At 39.7% G+C, this 16,474-nt stretch overlaps 1 protein-coding gene across 6 annotated transcripts in view; it reads left to right on the top strand.

The window, feature by feature from the left end:
• LOC131684695 (transcription factor E2f1) overlaps positions 1-12,166 on the top strand; it is a 53,399-nt gene extending 41,233 nt beyond the window's left edge. For all 6 annotated transcript variants that reach the window (XM_058967795.1, XM_058967796.1, XM_058967797.1 and 3 more), the window contains exons 4-7: positions 7,330-7,759; positions 7,839-8,106; positions 8,165-8,713; positions 10,192-12,166. In XM_058967795.1, the coding sequence (XP_058823778.1) occupies positions 7,330-7,759; positions 7,839-8,106; positions 8,165-8,713; positions 10,192-10,298 (1,354 nt within the window). In that variant the 3' untranslated portion in view covers positions 10,299-12,166. The remainder of the gene's footprint in view (positions 1-7,329; positions 7,760-7,838; positions 8,107-8,164; positions 8,714-10,191) is intronic.
• Positions 12,167-16,474: the final 4,308 nt, after the last annotated feature.

The raw sequence follows: 16,474 nt of genomic DNA, 5'->3' as shown, positions 1-16,474 counted from the left end.
TCGTTTAGGGGTTCGCTACACTATTCTATTCTATTCTATTCTATTCTAATCCAACCCTTACACAGCCAATACTGAAAACCATCCTGGAATACACTGCAGTTATTCTTTAGTGTTCTTGTCAACATTAATATTTGAGGCATATTATGTGAATATGTCGCAAATATTAAAACGGCCATGTGCAGAGTTTGGTTTAAAGAGGTTCTCAAAATTATACGGCAATTAAGTTAGTCATTTAATGAATAATCTAACTAACGAATCCTTTTAAATCTTGAAGGAGGAAGAAACGACCACCATCCCGCCGTTTCAGTTTAAAAGGGATATGATAAATCGTTGGGAGTGATTTGGCTGAGATGGCTAATGACACTTCTTTGGTATGGGACAGAGGTATTTACATCTTGCCCTGGTTAATGAGCCTAGATGAAAGCGCCTTTATTCGCTCGTCGTTTAGGGGTTCGCTATACTTCCTATGATCACAAGTCAGTTCCATGTAGATAGGGAATTCCATAGACCAGCGGTTCTCAACCTTGTTTGCTCCGCGGCCCCCTTCGAAGTCACCTTGGGTCAACGCGGACCCCTTCGAAATTATCCTGGGCGGTTCCTCTTCGCGGACCCCCAGTAACGATTTCACGGTCCCTAGGGGTCCGCGGACCCCAGGTTGAGAATCGCTGCCATAGACCATGGGATTGCCTTGCGATTATAGCCAGTATAGCACTGTTTCAACCTAGCGACATAGCTGTCCAATCTAAGTATAAGTATCAAAATACGAGAAATTCATAAGCGATCAAACTGAACCCATCCATTACTCATTACACTGAACAGCATCAGTGATTAACATTAACTGCCCGCGAACTGATATTTCAAATCCATAGCTATCAAGTTATCGGTTGATCGTTAACCTCCCGGCAGTCGCGTTAGTGCACTGATTGCACGCTGCTCTGAAAAACTAGCGAAATCGTCTTTGGGCATCAGCGGCTGCTCGTTCAGTGGGCCATATGCGCGACTTCCAGAGGGTTAATATTGTAGCACTTATATTAAAATCTCGAAAGCCGTCGTTGCTACGGATGTCAGCCGTTGTCAGTGTATCAAGGCTCAATGCGTAAGCTTAACGGATCCTTGTGTATTTACAACAAAAATATACCAAACATTTTTGTGGATGAAAGGAGAACCGTGAGTCTAGCTATGTAAGGTATGCAAACTAGGCTCGATGGAACTATCCAAGTCAGTCTTGGATATTACATACATTTGAAGCAACATCAGATGCTGCTTCAAGCTGTTCTCATCTCCTGCTTGGTAAGGTCAAATTGGTCTTTTTCGCTTCAGACAGATGATATTAGATCCTTGAGCGTTTGATATGCGAAATGAAGGATTCAATAAAATAAATCTCTTCTATGAGACGGTCGACCGACGGCGTTGAAATGCCAGTAGATATGAGCAACGGTAAGCGAGTTTAACAAGAGGGAATGAGACACTTACTTGCTACCATTGAAATGAAATCTGTAAGTAGCACTAACAAAACTTTTATTTTAGGAACTGTACGAGATGGAGCTGGGCATATGGCCTTCGACTGGCATGGTCCATTCTCATTGGTTTGGAAGCCTTGGCTGGTTGGTAGATATGTGCTCCTACTTGCAAGATGATCAATTCGCTTGGGTGGGGGTCATGTGGATCCTATTAGTTGTCGACTCTTTTGACCTTGGGTATGAGTCTAGTTCAGGAAAGGAGTGCAGGACTGGTACCTAAGAGAGAGTTAATTATTTAGGACTTGTTCTTATGATTATTCAACTCGACCAAGCACAATGATAAGCAGCCCTTTCGGGTCGGTGTGGGCTGTTCGAGTCGAACCAGGCGGACATTCGGTTCGAGCAAACTTTATGGGGAATAGTGGATAAATATTTCTTATGTCCTTTATGGGCAGAGATTCTTTTTGCGAAACTCTAAAATGCCTTCTCTGCCCATAACAGCATAAGAGTCCCATGTTGAAAAACAGCAAGCTGAGAAAAACGCTGTTCAAGATTGTCCCATCCATTGAGCCAAATGGATGGGACAACCATGTTTTGGAATTTTTTTTTTTATATTTTCAGAACAAACCCGGCAATCTTATTTGTGCAGTGTGATTCAGTGGTGATACAGAATACAATCCAACGGATAACTCATTTTCGACAAAAATCCACATGGGACTCTTATGCGTTTATGGGTAGTTCACTCGTCTAGCTACTCAGAATAATGATAATAGAAAATAAAGAGGATGTGCCTGGTCCATTAAGTAATGAATACGTATATTGACTAGAACAGGGATAATTGAATTCTGTTATAGAGATGAAACAGCACAGTTGTAGAAAAAAGTTTTTGCGAGTAAGGACTAATACTGCTAGTATATTTATCGTATCAATTAATAGTCGATTGATCCGCTTCGGACCTAGGAGACAAAAAGGAGATTAGGAAGAGACAGAAGCGGATTTAATGCCGTGTGCGCGGTCATAGATGTGACCATAAACCACTGCAAACACTGTCAAGTGCTACGGTGAGACGGTAGTTGTACAGTTAATGCACATAGGTTGCAGAAGTAGGTTGTTGAGACGGCCCGATTGCATACTGATAAATAATAACAACAACAAGCATCCATGCAATCTTCTCTCGGTTTTCGTTGCTTTGGTCGGTTCATACAATAGTAAATCAATTTTTCTGGGTTTTACGAACGAAGAATTGCATATCGAACCATCTTGCTTATATCAGTGCCATCAAAAACCAAACATCACCATGAACTCATCTTCATCATGTTCAATATCAACGCCGCCATTGTGAGTTCGGAACCCACGTGAAATCATCATTATCATTTTCATCGGAACCAAAGCAGAGGACTTAAAGGACGGTGCTTGGAATGCAAAAGGTTGAAAATTTCTCTGCTAAACTGATTAGCTTCTGCATTAATTATTAACATGCTTTGTTGAGATGTGGCGTAGACTGCCCAGGAAAATAATGAATTTTTTAAAACGCAATCGGCCCACCCCTGATTCGATTCCTAGTTCCACCAGGAGAACTTGCACCAAATTTGAAGCAAATCGGACAAGTCTAGCTACCGGACCAACGTGCCTGAAGTTTGTATGGGATTTTTCGATAATTTACATGGAGAAAAATCACTAACTAACATTTTTACCGCTAGGTGGCAGTGCATGTATCGTATTATCACTGTAAGTGAAAATAAGAAAGATAATTTAATTGCCTACAACTTTGCCAAAGACTGCTAGTGAATCCGGCTTTGCTAAAAGAAGTTATTAAACTTTTAACGAAGTGATGTCTGAGTCAGTTTTGCATGGGGCCTAGCAGTGCATGGTTGTGTATCTGTAATCGATTCCCACAAACTATGCATTTTTGTGAAATAATCGATAGGTTTAGCCCAATAATATATTCAGAAGAATTATAAGACATAATACGAGTTATGTTTTGGTTGAAAAATTTTAGTTCCAACTATGACCGCATAGAGGGCGCCAACACTAACTTTTCATAGAAGAGAGATAGACTATCAAGATGTTGGGGGGGAAGGGGAGGAGTTGCTTCTCTAATCTTCTGGTCATCACATCGCATGCTTTGGTATACTTAGTATGTATAACAAACATGAAGATGTGACACAAGGTGCCAAGAGCGCACTAAAATCCTGTCAATCCTATTTCTCATTGGATTGTCTGCTCTAAATATATCACCAGGGGACCATTCATAAATGATGTTGGATATTGACAATAGGGAAGAGCGTCACGTAACGAGATAAAAAAACTAAAAATAAATTTTAGACATATCAGCGGATCAGGGATAAAAAACGTACACCATTGTTTACGAATGGCCCCCAAACAAACAAAGAATATTCCATAACGAATATCACGTAACATCGGTGACAGAGCATTGGGATCAAGGCCAAGTCCCCCCTGGGTCGTGCAAAACTGAGAAGCAACATCAATTTAGGCACAGATAGCAGACTTCCATTTATCTTCATTTTGTTTTGTTTTGTCTTTTCTTTTGTTTCTCCTGCTACGATGTGTGCGGGAGAGCGGGACGGCCAAGGAAACGGAAAACCAGTGGCCCAAACAGATCAGGAACAGGAGGGAGGACTGCGAACAGGGAACCCGACAACAGAGGAGAAATCGTTTATTTATTTATTATAGCTACGATACTACTCACAATTGTTTTGCTTTTCTTGTTTCGTTTCAGCAAACCAAAATCTATACGGACTAGCACATACGAACAGTTAGACTTTGTAGGTTCTCATCTTGAGAAATGACAATGACACTGTACGAGATGGCGCTGGGCCTGTGGCCTTCGACTGGCATGGTCCATTCTCATTGATTCGGAAGTCTTCTTGGCTGGTTGGTAGATATGTGCTCCTACTTGCAAGTTGATCAATTCGCTTGGGTGGGGGACATGTGGATCCTACTAGTTGTCGACTCTTTTGATCGTGAGTTTGAGGCTAGTTCAGGAAAGGAGTGCAGGACTGGCACCTAAGAGATAGTTAATTATTCAGGACTTGTTCTTATGATTACTAAACTCGACCAAGCACACCGGCTCTCAGAAATGATAAGCAACCCTTTCGGGTCGGTGTGGTCTATTCGAGTCGAACCAGGCGGACATTCGGTTCGAGCAAACTTTATGGTTAATAGTGGATAAATATTTCTTACGCCTTTATTGGCAGAGATTCTTTTTGCGAAATCCTAAAATACCTTCATTGGTATAGCTACTCAGGATAATAATAATAGAAAAATAAAGGGTTTGCCTGGTCCATAATGTAATGAATATGTATATTGACTAGAACAGGGATAATCGAGTTATGTTATAAGATAGAGAAGAAACAGCACAGTTGAAGGAAAAGTATTCGCGAGTAAGGACTAATACTGCTAGTATGTTTACCGTTTCAGTTAATAGTCGATTGATCTGCTTCGGACCTAGCAGACAAAAAGGAGATTAGGAAGAGACAGAAGCGGATTCAATGCAAAACGGCGTTACACGCTCTGAACTTGCGCCAAATAGTTTGTATGTATGTATGAAATTCGCGGACATCACGGCTGACTGCGATCTCTAATTTACTTAACAGTCGATTGATCCGCTTCTGACCTAGGGGACCCATGAGGAGATCAAGAAGAAAATAGAAGCGGAATCAATGCGAAGTTTTAATTGCATCACTGACGACTTAGCACGCGTTGTTAGGAGCAGGATACATTGGACAAGACAAAATAGAGAACGTTACGTTAAGCTGCAGTCCCATCTGCCCGATAAAAAAAAACTAATCACAATTATTTTGCTTTTCTTGTCTCGTTTCAGCAAACCAAAATCTCTTTACTATATTTTCATTTTCTGTCTCCAACTATCCTCTATGTAATGTATCTGAAACTTGTGGGACTGGTTAACAGCCGGCGCCTGCTTGTGGAAGAAACTGGTGTGCTATACGGACTAGCACATACGAACAGTTAGGCTTTGTAGGTCCTCATCTTGACAGAGTCTAGATGGGCGGATGAACGTCTGCCAGGGTGTGGGCTGAGAAATGACAATGACAACTATGACCGCATAGAGGGCGCCAACACTAACTTTTCATAGAAGAGAGATAGACTATCAAGATGTTCGAAAGAATTATTGGAAAATATCTGTTCTACAACTTTGTGGAAGATACCTAATTTCTATCTCTTTCCGTTGAAAAGTTAGTGTTGGCGCCCTCTACGTGGTGAAATGTGGAACTAAAACGTTGTATCCAAAACATGGCTCGTATTATTTACTACAATTCTTCTGAATATATAGAGCTAAATCTTACGGTTATTTCACAAAAATGTTTAGTTCGCGCAAATCGAGTACTGATACACAACCGTGCACTGCTAGGCCCCATGCAAAACTGACTCAGACATCACTTCACTAAAAGCTTAATAACTTCTTTTAACAAAGCCGAATTCACTAGCAGTCTTCGGCAAAGTTGTAGACAATTAAATTATCTTACTTATTTTCACTTACAGTGATAATGCGAAACATACAGTGCCACCTAGCGGCAAAATTGCGAGTTAGTGGGTTTTCTCCATGTAAATTGTCGAAAAATCCCATACAAACTTCAGGCACGTTGGTCCGGTAGCTAGACTTGTCCGATTTGCTTCAAATTTGGTGCAAGTACTCCTGGTGGGACTAGGAATCGAATCAGGGGTGGGCCAATAGGGGTCATTTTTTTCCTGTCACTCTAATGTGGCGGTACTGGGTTTGTGGCCTTCGACTGACTTGGCCTATTCTCGTTGGTTCGTATCGGCTTCTTTGTGATTCTAAGTGTCCGAGAGCAGAGGTGAATATCTTACATGTCTAATGAAGAGAGATTGCCTTTGTGGAACTGAAAATTGCTATCGAATCAACTGCCAATATTGACTGCAAAATAAATTATAAAATTTTGTAATAAAATCACAATAATAGTAATAGTAACAGAAGTAATAGAATCACAGCTGTTGTGAAATATGCGAAGTCCGGCCAATACTATTACCATATCGTTTTTTATTTCTTATCAATCGATTAATCCGCTCTTGGAAACAACCATGTCAAAAATGTTGTCCTCCCGAGAGGCCGATGTTTACTTGGCAGGCAGTTGTCACTTCATCCGATTTTCCAAAATTTGTTTCGCCGGAGTACTTAGCCGCTGGCTGCCGTCCTATCAGGCCGCTAAACCAATTGACGGTGGACCAGATGGAATACAAGATAAGGGTTATAGTGCCCATGATTGCTGGAATTCTTTGATTTTTCTGTTATCGACTGTTTGGAGAATACCTAGCAAAGTATCTACTGAATAGAGACGCATCCCGATCAAAATGAAATAAGATTATAACTCAATAAAAATTTCGTAGCAGATTGTGTTATAAATTTGGTCTCGTTAGTAGTTAAAATAACAGGAAATTATAACGGTGTGATCAATTATCAAAAATATGTCAAATAACCGTTATGCCCAAATGTCCATTATGCCAAATGATCTTCAGTGTGATCAATTCTCAAAATCATGCTAAATGACCATTATGCCAAATAACCGTTATGCCAAATGTCCATTATGCCAAGTGACCTTAGGAGTGATCAATTCTCAAAATTATGCCAAATGACCGTATATCAAATGACTAAGCCAAATGGCTCGTTTTCGATAGAATTTTACCTGCTCTGGAACACAGTTAATACGTTGGGTTGGGTCAATATTTTGTAAAATAACTTGTTAAATATTTATAAAAAATCATCAACAAACAATAAAAATATTGCTACTCCATTTCGTTGCACTATTATATAAATACCGTTCTAGACCACCTGCACTTGTAATAATCGCAAAAACTAACTCTTCCGCAGGTACGACACATCTCTCGGCCTGCTCACGAAAAAGTTTATCGACCTGCTCAAGGAATCGGCCGACGGTGTGGTCGACCTAAACATTGCCTCCACCAAGCTGAACGTACAAAAGCGTCGTATCTACGACATCACCAATGTGCTCGAGGGGATCGGCATTCTGGAGAAGAAATCCAAGAACAACATTCAGTGGAAGTTGGGCAACTCGCTGTGCAATATCGAGAAGAACAACCGGATACAGCGCGATCGGTACCTGCAGGAGCAGAAGGAGAACATGCTGGACCGGATGATTGTCGAGATGCGCAAAACTACGGGTGATGATATGCAGACGGCTAAACATGCGTACGTCACCTGTCAGGATCTCAACTCGATAGACATGTTCAAGGAGCAGATCATTGTGGTGATCAAGGCCCCACCGGAGGCGAAATTGGTGGTAGGTGTCGTAGGAACTAGTTCGCGTTTTCAATAGAAAAATAAAACATTAAATCGAATATCTATTTTCATGCAAACAGCTACCCGATGTGCAACAGCCACGGGAAATTTTCCTCAAATCCGAGAAGGGTGAAATTGACGTATTCCTGTGTCCGGAATCTTCCGAAGGATCACCCGACGGTGGGTTTGGAGGTGCTGGTAGCAGTAGTGGAGGCTTTGTTGGTGGTAGCAGCAAAACGGGAGGAGGATACGGTAGCAGCAGGTCTGGGCCTGATCCTCTTCTCGAAGATATTGATCCACTGTTATCACCGTTTAGTGGAAAGTTATTCAGTCCTAAATTTAAGCTAAGTGAGTGTTTATAATTTTATTCGTGTCGAACAGTAAAGTGAGTTTTCATTTTTTTTAGAAGGAAGCTTCATGAAAACATTCAGCTCGGCACAACGAAACCTCAACAAAGCGCTATTTGGAAGCCCTGCTGTTGAGGTTAAGGCCGAACCCGCCTCAACCATGTTAGATACGATCTCTACCGGCAAAACAACCAGCGTTCCCGTTCCAGTCATCTCACCTCTGTCGATCCACATACAAAAAGAGTTGGATCTTCTAAGCGGAAATGGTGCCTGCAGTGAATCCCCGGTGAAAACTTCCACTGATAACATGTACTTCACCTCTAGTTCAATCAAGAAGGAACGGTTAGATCCGGACTATTCGGAGGCTAGTACCACCACCGCCACCACCAGTGGCAAATTTCTCCCGGTGGAAATTACGAATAAAAATGCATCTTTGAACGATAGCAAAATGAGCCCGGAGACACTTTTACCGCAAGGCCAGCTGGACTCGGGAGAGGCGTCACTGAAGGGACTGAGTGCAAAGTCGACGCCGGTTAATGTGCGAGAGCGGAACGCCATGATGGCTGAGTTTGGCAACTGCAGTCCCTTCAATTTACCGTACTTAGAAGGTAAGCTCCGTTTAGATAGTATGTTGAAAATCCTCACCGTAACCCCTGGCCCGTATGGAAAACTTAGCGAATGGTTAACGAAGTGCAGTAGGGGACGAAAACACAATAAGGCAGCAAACAGCGAAATGGGCCAGGCAAGAACTTCAAACTGTGACCTGTGTACAATTTGACAAACCACATCACAGTCTGAGTTCTTGCTTGGACGTTTGCGAAACGACGAGAAAATTCAATGGGTATATCCGCACCACCCCCACCGTTAATTGGTGGAAGTAAGTGTGATTGGTGTTGTTACTAACAGTGTACAGTTTTTTTTTAATTCTCATTCGGTACGAGGGACCATTTCTGGTTGTGGTGTAGTTTGGATTAATACGCGAACTGAACTCTCGTGGATCTGCAGTGTTGTTTGTGATCTTGTAGCACCATGAGATTCAGCTCCGGTGTTAGTCGCGTTTCACTTAAATCATATTTGCACCAACAATTTGGGATGGAGGACTGATTATAACAGATAAATGAGTATTCTAAACTAACCTAGCCTAAGGTGTCGATTTTTCCAACGAGCGGTTTGCTACACTCAGAACTATGTTTTTGATGTGTCTTTTTCACATGTTAAGGCTCAAGACGCTCGGATGGAGTATGCGTAAGAATTGAAATCTAGAAAACATGCACTGCTTTGTCGTTCTTTGAATCATATACAACCTTAAATTAAAAAATCTGCTAATCACTTAATTCATTCGAAATTGTTACTTAAAATTATTGATAAATCGTAAACGTAAATTATTGAGATATCGTAAACAGTTGCATTGCGTACCCAAGCAAGTGTCGAAAACTGCTTTTCAAGAAGACTGACATCTATTTCCTTCCTCTATACAAATGAGAAGCGACAATTACTTCGCCTCTATTGTACCAAGGTAGAAAACTCAATGTTAAAGAAAGGTCGACAGTATTTCGCGTAACTATTTGCATAATCTGAATTATGTGTTTGATGAATCGTGTACCTAATTAATTTAACAAAGGTTTTGTATGATCCATAGAGAGACGAAGCTGTGCACAAGGTTGCGATAGTTGCATTGTACAATATCATCCCCTATCTTTAGTCTATTATGGATTCGATTAATTTGTAACCAATAAAAGAGAAAACTTGGCATAGTTCCACTAAAACTCTACAGTTCAGGGATGTTTGCGAAACACAGTTAAACAACAAACGACGTGTAAGGACGCAACTGCGTTGGGTGAGGTCCTCGATATCCACTAACACTACTATATTGAAAATGGCTGGAACCTAAAATAAATAAGACATTCAGAAACTACCAGTAATATAACGTGAAAAGAGTTTGTTATTTTATTTAAACCTCGGTTAGTGAAATCCAGCAAACGCTTGTAACCCCGTTGCTCACACATACAACCAAAAATCACCTTAAGCACCAACCTTATAACTTTGACACTCTTACCAATCCGTGCCTTCCGCCATTCTTTTACAGTGCCAGAGATGGACTCATTCCTGCCGCTGGAACCGTTAGACAACGACTACAACTTCTCCCTGGATCACACGGAGGGCGTGTTCGATTTGTTCGATTTTAACTTTTAGGTCCAATTTTATTTCTATTAGTTCGTATTGCTACTAGTACTAAATACTGCACACACCCACTGACCACCACCAAAAGGATGTGGATGGTGAGAGGACACGGAGTTTGTACATTGTATTCCAGCTATCGAGCCCGAGTTGCCAGCCTTACGATAAGAAAAATGAGAGAAAAAAGTTTGATGAATACAAGGAAAGAAAGTTTTACAAAGTTTGAATTGCAAAGCTAACTTTAAAGTTTTTGCGTTGTTTTTACCACGCATAATGTGCTGGCAAATGCGACACCAACGGTGGCCAGGGGCAGCCCTAGCAAACAGCATCTCAGTGTTTAGGAGAATATTCGATTGAAAGTAAATCGAGAAACGGTAACAATAAGATTGTTTTAACATTGCTATCTATTGGTATTTAGTTGTATTTTTTTGTATATATTACTATGTAAATTATTTAACAAAAAGGATAAAGTAAAGAAACGTAAAAAAAGAAAGCAGAAGTTGTAGAAGAAAACCTTGCTGAGGGCGGCCGAATTTATCTCGAGAGATTCTATAGTGACCTGACCATGCTTCTCCTTATTGAAACTGATCCTTCATATGAATTACAAGTCAATGCACTTATGATTAAACAAAGGGGAAGTTTTCGCAAAACCGAATCGGTGGTGTGAACTGATTTACGTCTGTGAATCGATCTAATGCGCTATTTTATGCTCCAATACACAGTACAGTATGTCGCCGTAGTAAACTACTACATAATAAAAAAAAAGCTGAAGTGCATTAGAACTCTCCGCCGAAGGTCACATGGAAATAACATATTTATGACACTTAGCAACAAAATAAACCGTAAGACAACAATCTAGTAACACAAGTACAGTCGTACTACATGCACACGAAACAAATAGTTATGATCAGAGGATGCAAACGATTCTCTAGATTTTAAGCAGAAATTCTTAATTTATACATATATTTTTAATAGGGATATCTAAAAATGAAACAACACAAAAACTAAACAAGTAAAACAAACGGAACAAAAACATTCAACAGGAATGAAGCAAAACCAGCGATTGGTAGCCGATAGAATAGTGCAAAAACGGAGTTTTTGGGAATGTAAGCAAATTATACGGATTATTAATTCTTATTTATTGATTTTTTCCGAAGCGATCGTGTTTCGCCTGTTCAGAGAAAAAAACTGAAATACGCTTGTTAGTTTTCACCGTTGCCAATTGATTTATTATTATGGAGAGATAAGAGTACAGAGAAACTCAAAACTACGGTTATATTAAATGATATATTTTCAACAGCAAATTAAACTTGGTCACGACTCATTTCAATCGGTTTTTGGTCAGCCAAGCAAAATATTCGCAGTTCGTTGTTTTAGTATGTCGCTCATATATCGTCGTAAGGTTTTTCCGGGGAATGCCATTTGCAATTATTCCATTTTTTACCGACAAAGCATATTCTTTTTTGTTGATTTAGTTAATGTAAAAGAAGCGGGAGATGAAAATAGTATGATTATTTTTCCAGCTGATGAGAGATAAGGACAATACATGATTTCTTTTGTTTGTTTTAGTTTTTATGCGTATATCGTTTATCTGCGTTAGTTGGAGGTGTTTTCTCATTTGCTGATTGCTGATCATTAATACTCGGAAGTGAACGCTGGTAGAACGTTGTATATATCAAAGAGAGTGATGAAAGCCATGCAGATGTGGAATTTTGTTAGTTTCCGAGGAAAAAGAGATAAATTATCACAGTTAACGTACTTTCCATACACAGACGTGGACCTGCGAAGGCTAGCATTTTTTTTGTGTATCACTCGTGAGCAACAATAACAAACGGAGAAAGGAAGAGAAAATCAACAAATAGAAAACAGTGGAAAAATAGTAAGTCTGTGTTTGGAATAACAACTTGAAAGAAATTGCCCGGAGTTCCTAGTTCTAAATAAACGACAAAACTTCATATACTTTCATTTCCTTTGGCGCAGCAGGGTTTTGCAGTCGTATTTAGAGTGGTTTATTATTTCTTTGAAAATATGTATGCTTTTCAATTGATTTAAATCAACGCGAGCGATAATAGTTCCGGCGATCAACTTTTTGGAATTTATCAAAGGTTCCCACACAAAGAGCTACCGATACTTTCAAGCTGTATCGTTTCGGCATCAATGAGGAGCACCGGTTGTTTTGTTCCGGATCTGGAGACAGAAATCTCCAAAACACTCGGTGGGACTGATGAGGTCCATTCCGTTGATAGTTTTTTTAAACTTAAGCCAAAACGCCGCCCGACACAAAAGCTGCTCATAACTATTGATGCAAAACGGCGTCGTCTTAAGGGGGCTTCTACACGCGAGGCATAAAATAAAGCAGTTTTTTGGGAATAAATTGTAAGGCTACTCTACTCAATGGATAATGAATCTTGTTTTTTATTTTGTATATACATGTTTTGACTTTTCAATTTTACTTTTGAAGACGAAAAGAAAAATCTTCGACCTTCAAACTTCATTGAAGACATTGATATTGAAACCGCATGGATCCCGCTTAAGTAAAGTTGTGGCAAATTGAGTAATCTGAAGTCAGAATACTAATATTTTTTATAACCATAGTCAAGTTGGCTTTGTTTTCCCGAGAGGGATTTTTTTATTTTATGATTTGTAAAAGTTATGTAACGATTTGTAAAAATTTCCAATTTTTTCATTATTTTTTGGTCTATTAGTGGCTATAAAAATGGAACAAAGTGACATTTTAAAAATCCCTCTCGGGACAACATTACGGTATGTTTTCTGAACAATTGGAGCAAAAATTATTGAAATTGGACCAGTACTTCTACGAAAAGTCTTACTTGACCACTTAAAAAACACAACTTTCGGGAAAACGAATTAGAAAAAGTACGGTGTATAACTCGATTGTAGTACCTTACTAGTTAATCTGTTATATCGGGGCCGCAGAGCTCACCTACCTCATCACGAAAATGTTTTTGGTTGTCCATACGTAAACAGCGTCGTATTAAACAACAAAAAGAGAAAGATAAAGCTACAAAGAGTAAAAAATCGATAAGAAAAAAACAGGGTATTGTTGTATCTTATATCAACAGTAATAACAATAACAACTACAACAACAAAGACAGCAAGAGCAATAAGAACAAGAACCACAATAAGTACAACAATAACAATAATCACAACTACAACAAAAATAGAAACAATAACAACAAAAACAACCGCTACAAGTCCAATAACATCAACAACTTCAATAGAAACAGGCACAACATAAACAACAACGGAAACAGAAACAACATTAACAGCAGTAACAACAGCAACAGCAACTACAACAGAAATAGCAACTACAACAGAAACAATAACTACAACAGAAACAACAATCACCATAACAATCAGCATCATTGTTCATCTTGCTCCTGTGAACGTTCGTGTTTTCGTCAATTTTTACGTACTTCTCAGAGGCAGACCAGGAAAAACATGACGCAGTTGGTAACAGTACAGCAGTTTTAGGTAATACTGTTACGCATAACGAATCACAATCAACTTCTTCGAAAGCCACTGAAATTTTAATTTACTGTCAAAATTTTAATAGAATGAGGAGTGCCGTGAAGATGAACGAAATTCATAAGAATATACTAGGCTCCTCATTATCGATAATAAGTTGAAATGAGGATAAAAAAATGAAGAGGTTTTTGGGAGTGACTATAATGTATAATTCAAAATTTGGGAGTGATTTACATTCAAAGAATTTGAACATGTATGGGTAAAACACATATCGCTGACGAAATCCACATTTTTGTCTCAGTGTATTTTCCACCGGATCTAGCTTGCAAATCAATATATAAGATTTTCTTTCAAGCAGCTGAAGAAATAATCTCTAATTTTTCTCCTGAATTTAAAGTTCATATATATGGTTATTTTAATCAGCGCAACTTAGATTTTATTCCTGGCACTGAAAATCAGACGACAACTTGCTTGGGGGGAATGTGTGAAAAAGAATTGCACGTCCACCAGCAAAATATTTGAAGGAGGTGCTTGGACGGTGGTGTCTGAAGCCATTACCTTTTCCAGCCCTGTCAAGTAAATATGGTGAGATCAATCTAATATATTTGTTTATTATCGATTATGTTGCTTGTTATATAAATCATCCCAAACCCACATCTCATTTTCCTTTCCTACTAACAAAATTTAACATCCGTAAAGCATATGGAGATTGCGTGGGTTCCCCGCATCTTCTTGAGTAGGTATTCAACTAACATTTCCTTCCCTTTGGCGATCGTAGGGATATGGCCAAGTGTGCAGTGAACCATACTATTGTATAAAAAGATTTCACTGAATCAGCAACCCATGACGAGTATTTACTATGCTATGCTATGATAAATTGTGACATGTTGTGACACATGGGGGAGGGGGAGTAAGCTAGATCGTTACGTAACATGTTTTTAATAAATTTTTTAATAATTTAATATCGATCTGGACTAGCTGAAGTTGCATAGTGAAACTGTAGATAAAAAGCTGCTTGGGAGTAGCAAAACATTTTTCAATGTGCAACTCCTGGTAATCCTAAAGTGTAAAGTACGAAGGCGCTGTACTTAAAATCACAAGTACAAGGAATTTGACACGAACTTTTTAAATATTTGCGGTACTTAATGTACTTTATGGTACTTAATGCAGTAACTAAAGTAACTAATTAAGTACTACTTTTGGCACTGCGCCGTATTGAAAATTCAGTGCTTGCCCCTTGGTTCAGCGGCCCTTACACGTTTAATATTTTTGTTAATACTGGTATTGCACGTGTAGTTGTATTGACGATGTGGATTTTAAATGGGATTGGAATACATATTGAAACAATATCGTCAATACTGGTATTGACAAAAATATTTATCATGTAAGGGCCGCTTTAGTCCGATACTTGCTTTTGCTAGAAACCGTACCGTGTGCTCTTCATAAGTATCACGGGAGGAGGATATTTGTAGGTAAGTATAGGAGTTGGATTCTACTTCTCCATGATCGACGCCAGAGAGGTGACTCCACTATCTGGACTAGATATCGAGCCATCCACTCATGGACCGGGGGACTAAATTTACGGCTTTACAGTCGTGATTCGCTGGTTGGACACTTTTTAACTGGACCGCTTTTTAGTTGGACCTCCGCTAGTTGGACCATTGTCCAACTAAAAAGCAACTGAACGTAAAAATCTCGTGTCAAATTTACTTTGACAATCAATCTGACAATATTAAGAGATATGAACAGATGTATTTACACTGCCAACATCTCCATTGGAGAGTTTTTGACATTTGTCAGTCAGTCCAACTAGTGAATCAAATTCGTTAGTTGGACAAGGCTGTGGCCCAACCAGCGAATCACGACTGTACTACCCTTCCGAACGAAGACGGGACCACAGATTTTTCACCTCAGAAAACTCAACGACCTCGGCTGGGATTGAATCCAGACCAACTGGAATGAGTGGCGGTCACGCGTACCACTCCACCACCGGCGTTGTTCCTTGCAGTCTTTGAAAAGTTGTGCAAGGTGAAGAACGAGAAAAGAAAATGGTGGAATGGTCTGTCCACCTCAGTGGCATTTTGTTTCAACAACCAGCAATTTGTGCAGTGTGGGTGAATGGAGAACAGTGAGTCTAGTTATGTAAGGTATGGAAACTAGGCTGGATGGAACTATCCAAGTCAGTCTTGCATATCACATACATTTGGAGCAGCATCAGATGTTGCTTCAAGCTGTTCTCAACTCCTATTCGGTAGTTTTCACGCCGCCACCCGCGTTACGGCTTGGTAGGGCCAAACTGGTGTTGAAGGGTTGTCTGATGTATTCTCGATGGTCACATCATTAGCGTTTCTGCGCTAGAATCGACAGACAGCCTGAGTTGATTATAAGATTAGGGACTTATATTTAATGAGGTAAATAATGTCTTTTTCGCTTCAGATAGTTGATATTCGAGCCAACTGCTTGAGCGTCTGACATACGAGTTCCGACGGAAATTGAGGATCCGATAGAGATCCTTTCTATGAGACGGTCGACCGACGGCGTCGAAATGCCGGAAGCGATGAGCAGCGGCAAGCGAGTTTAACATGAGAGAATGAAACTACCATTGAAATGAAATCTGTAAATAGCACTAACAAAATTCTTAGTTGCAGGAACTGTACGAGATGGCGCTGGCTCTGTGGCCTTCGACTGGCATGCTCCATTCT

Source organism: Topomyia yanbarensis, chromosome 2 (genome assembly GCF_030247195.1).
Source record: "Topomyia yanbarensis strain Yona2022 chromosome 2, ASM3024719v1, whole genome shotgun sequence".
Lineage (NCBI taxonomy): Eukaryota > Metazoa > Arthropoda > Insecta > Diptera > Culicidae > Topomyia > Topomyia yanbarensis.
This window is presented reverse-complemented; position numbering and strand designations above follow the sequence as displayed.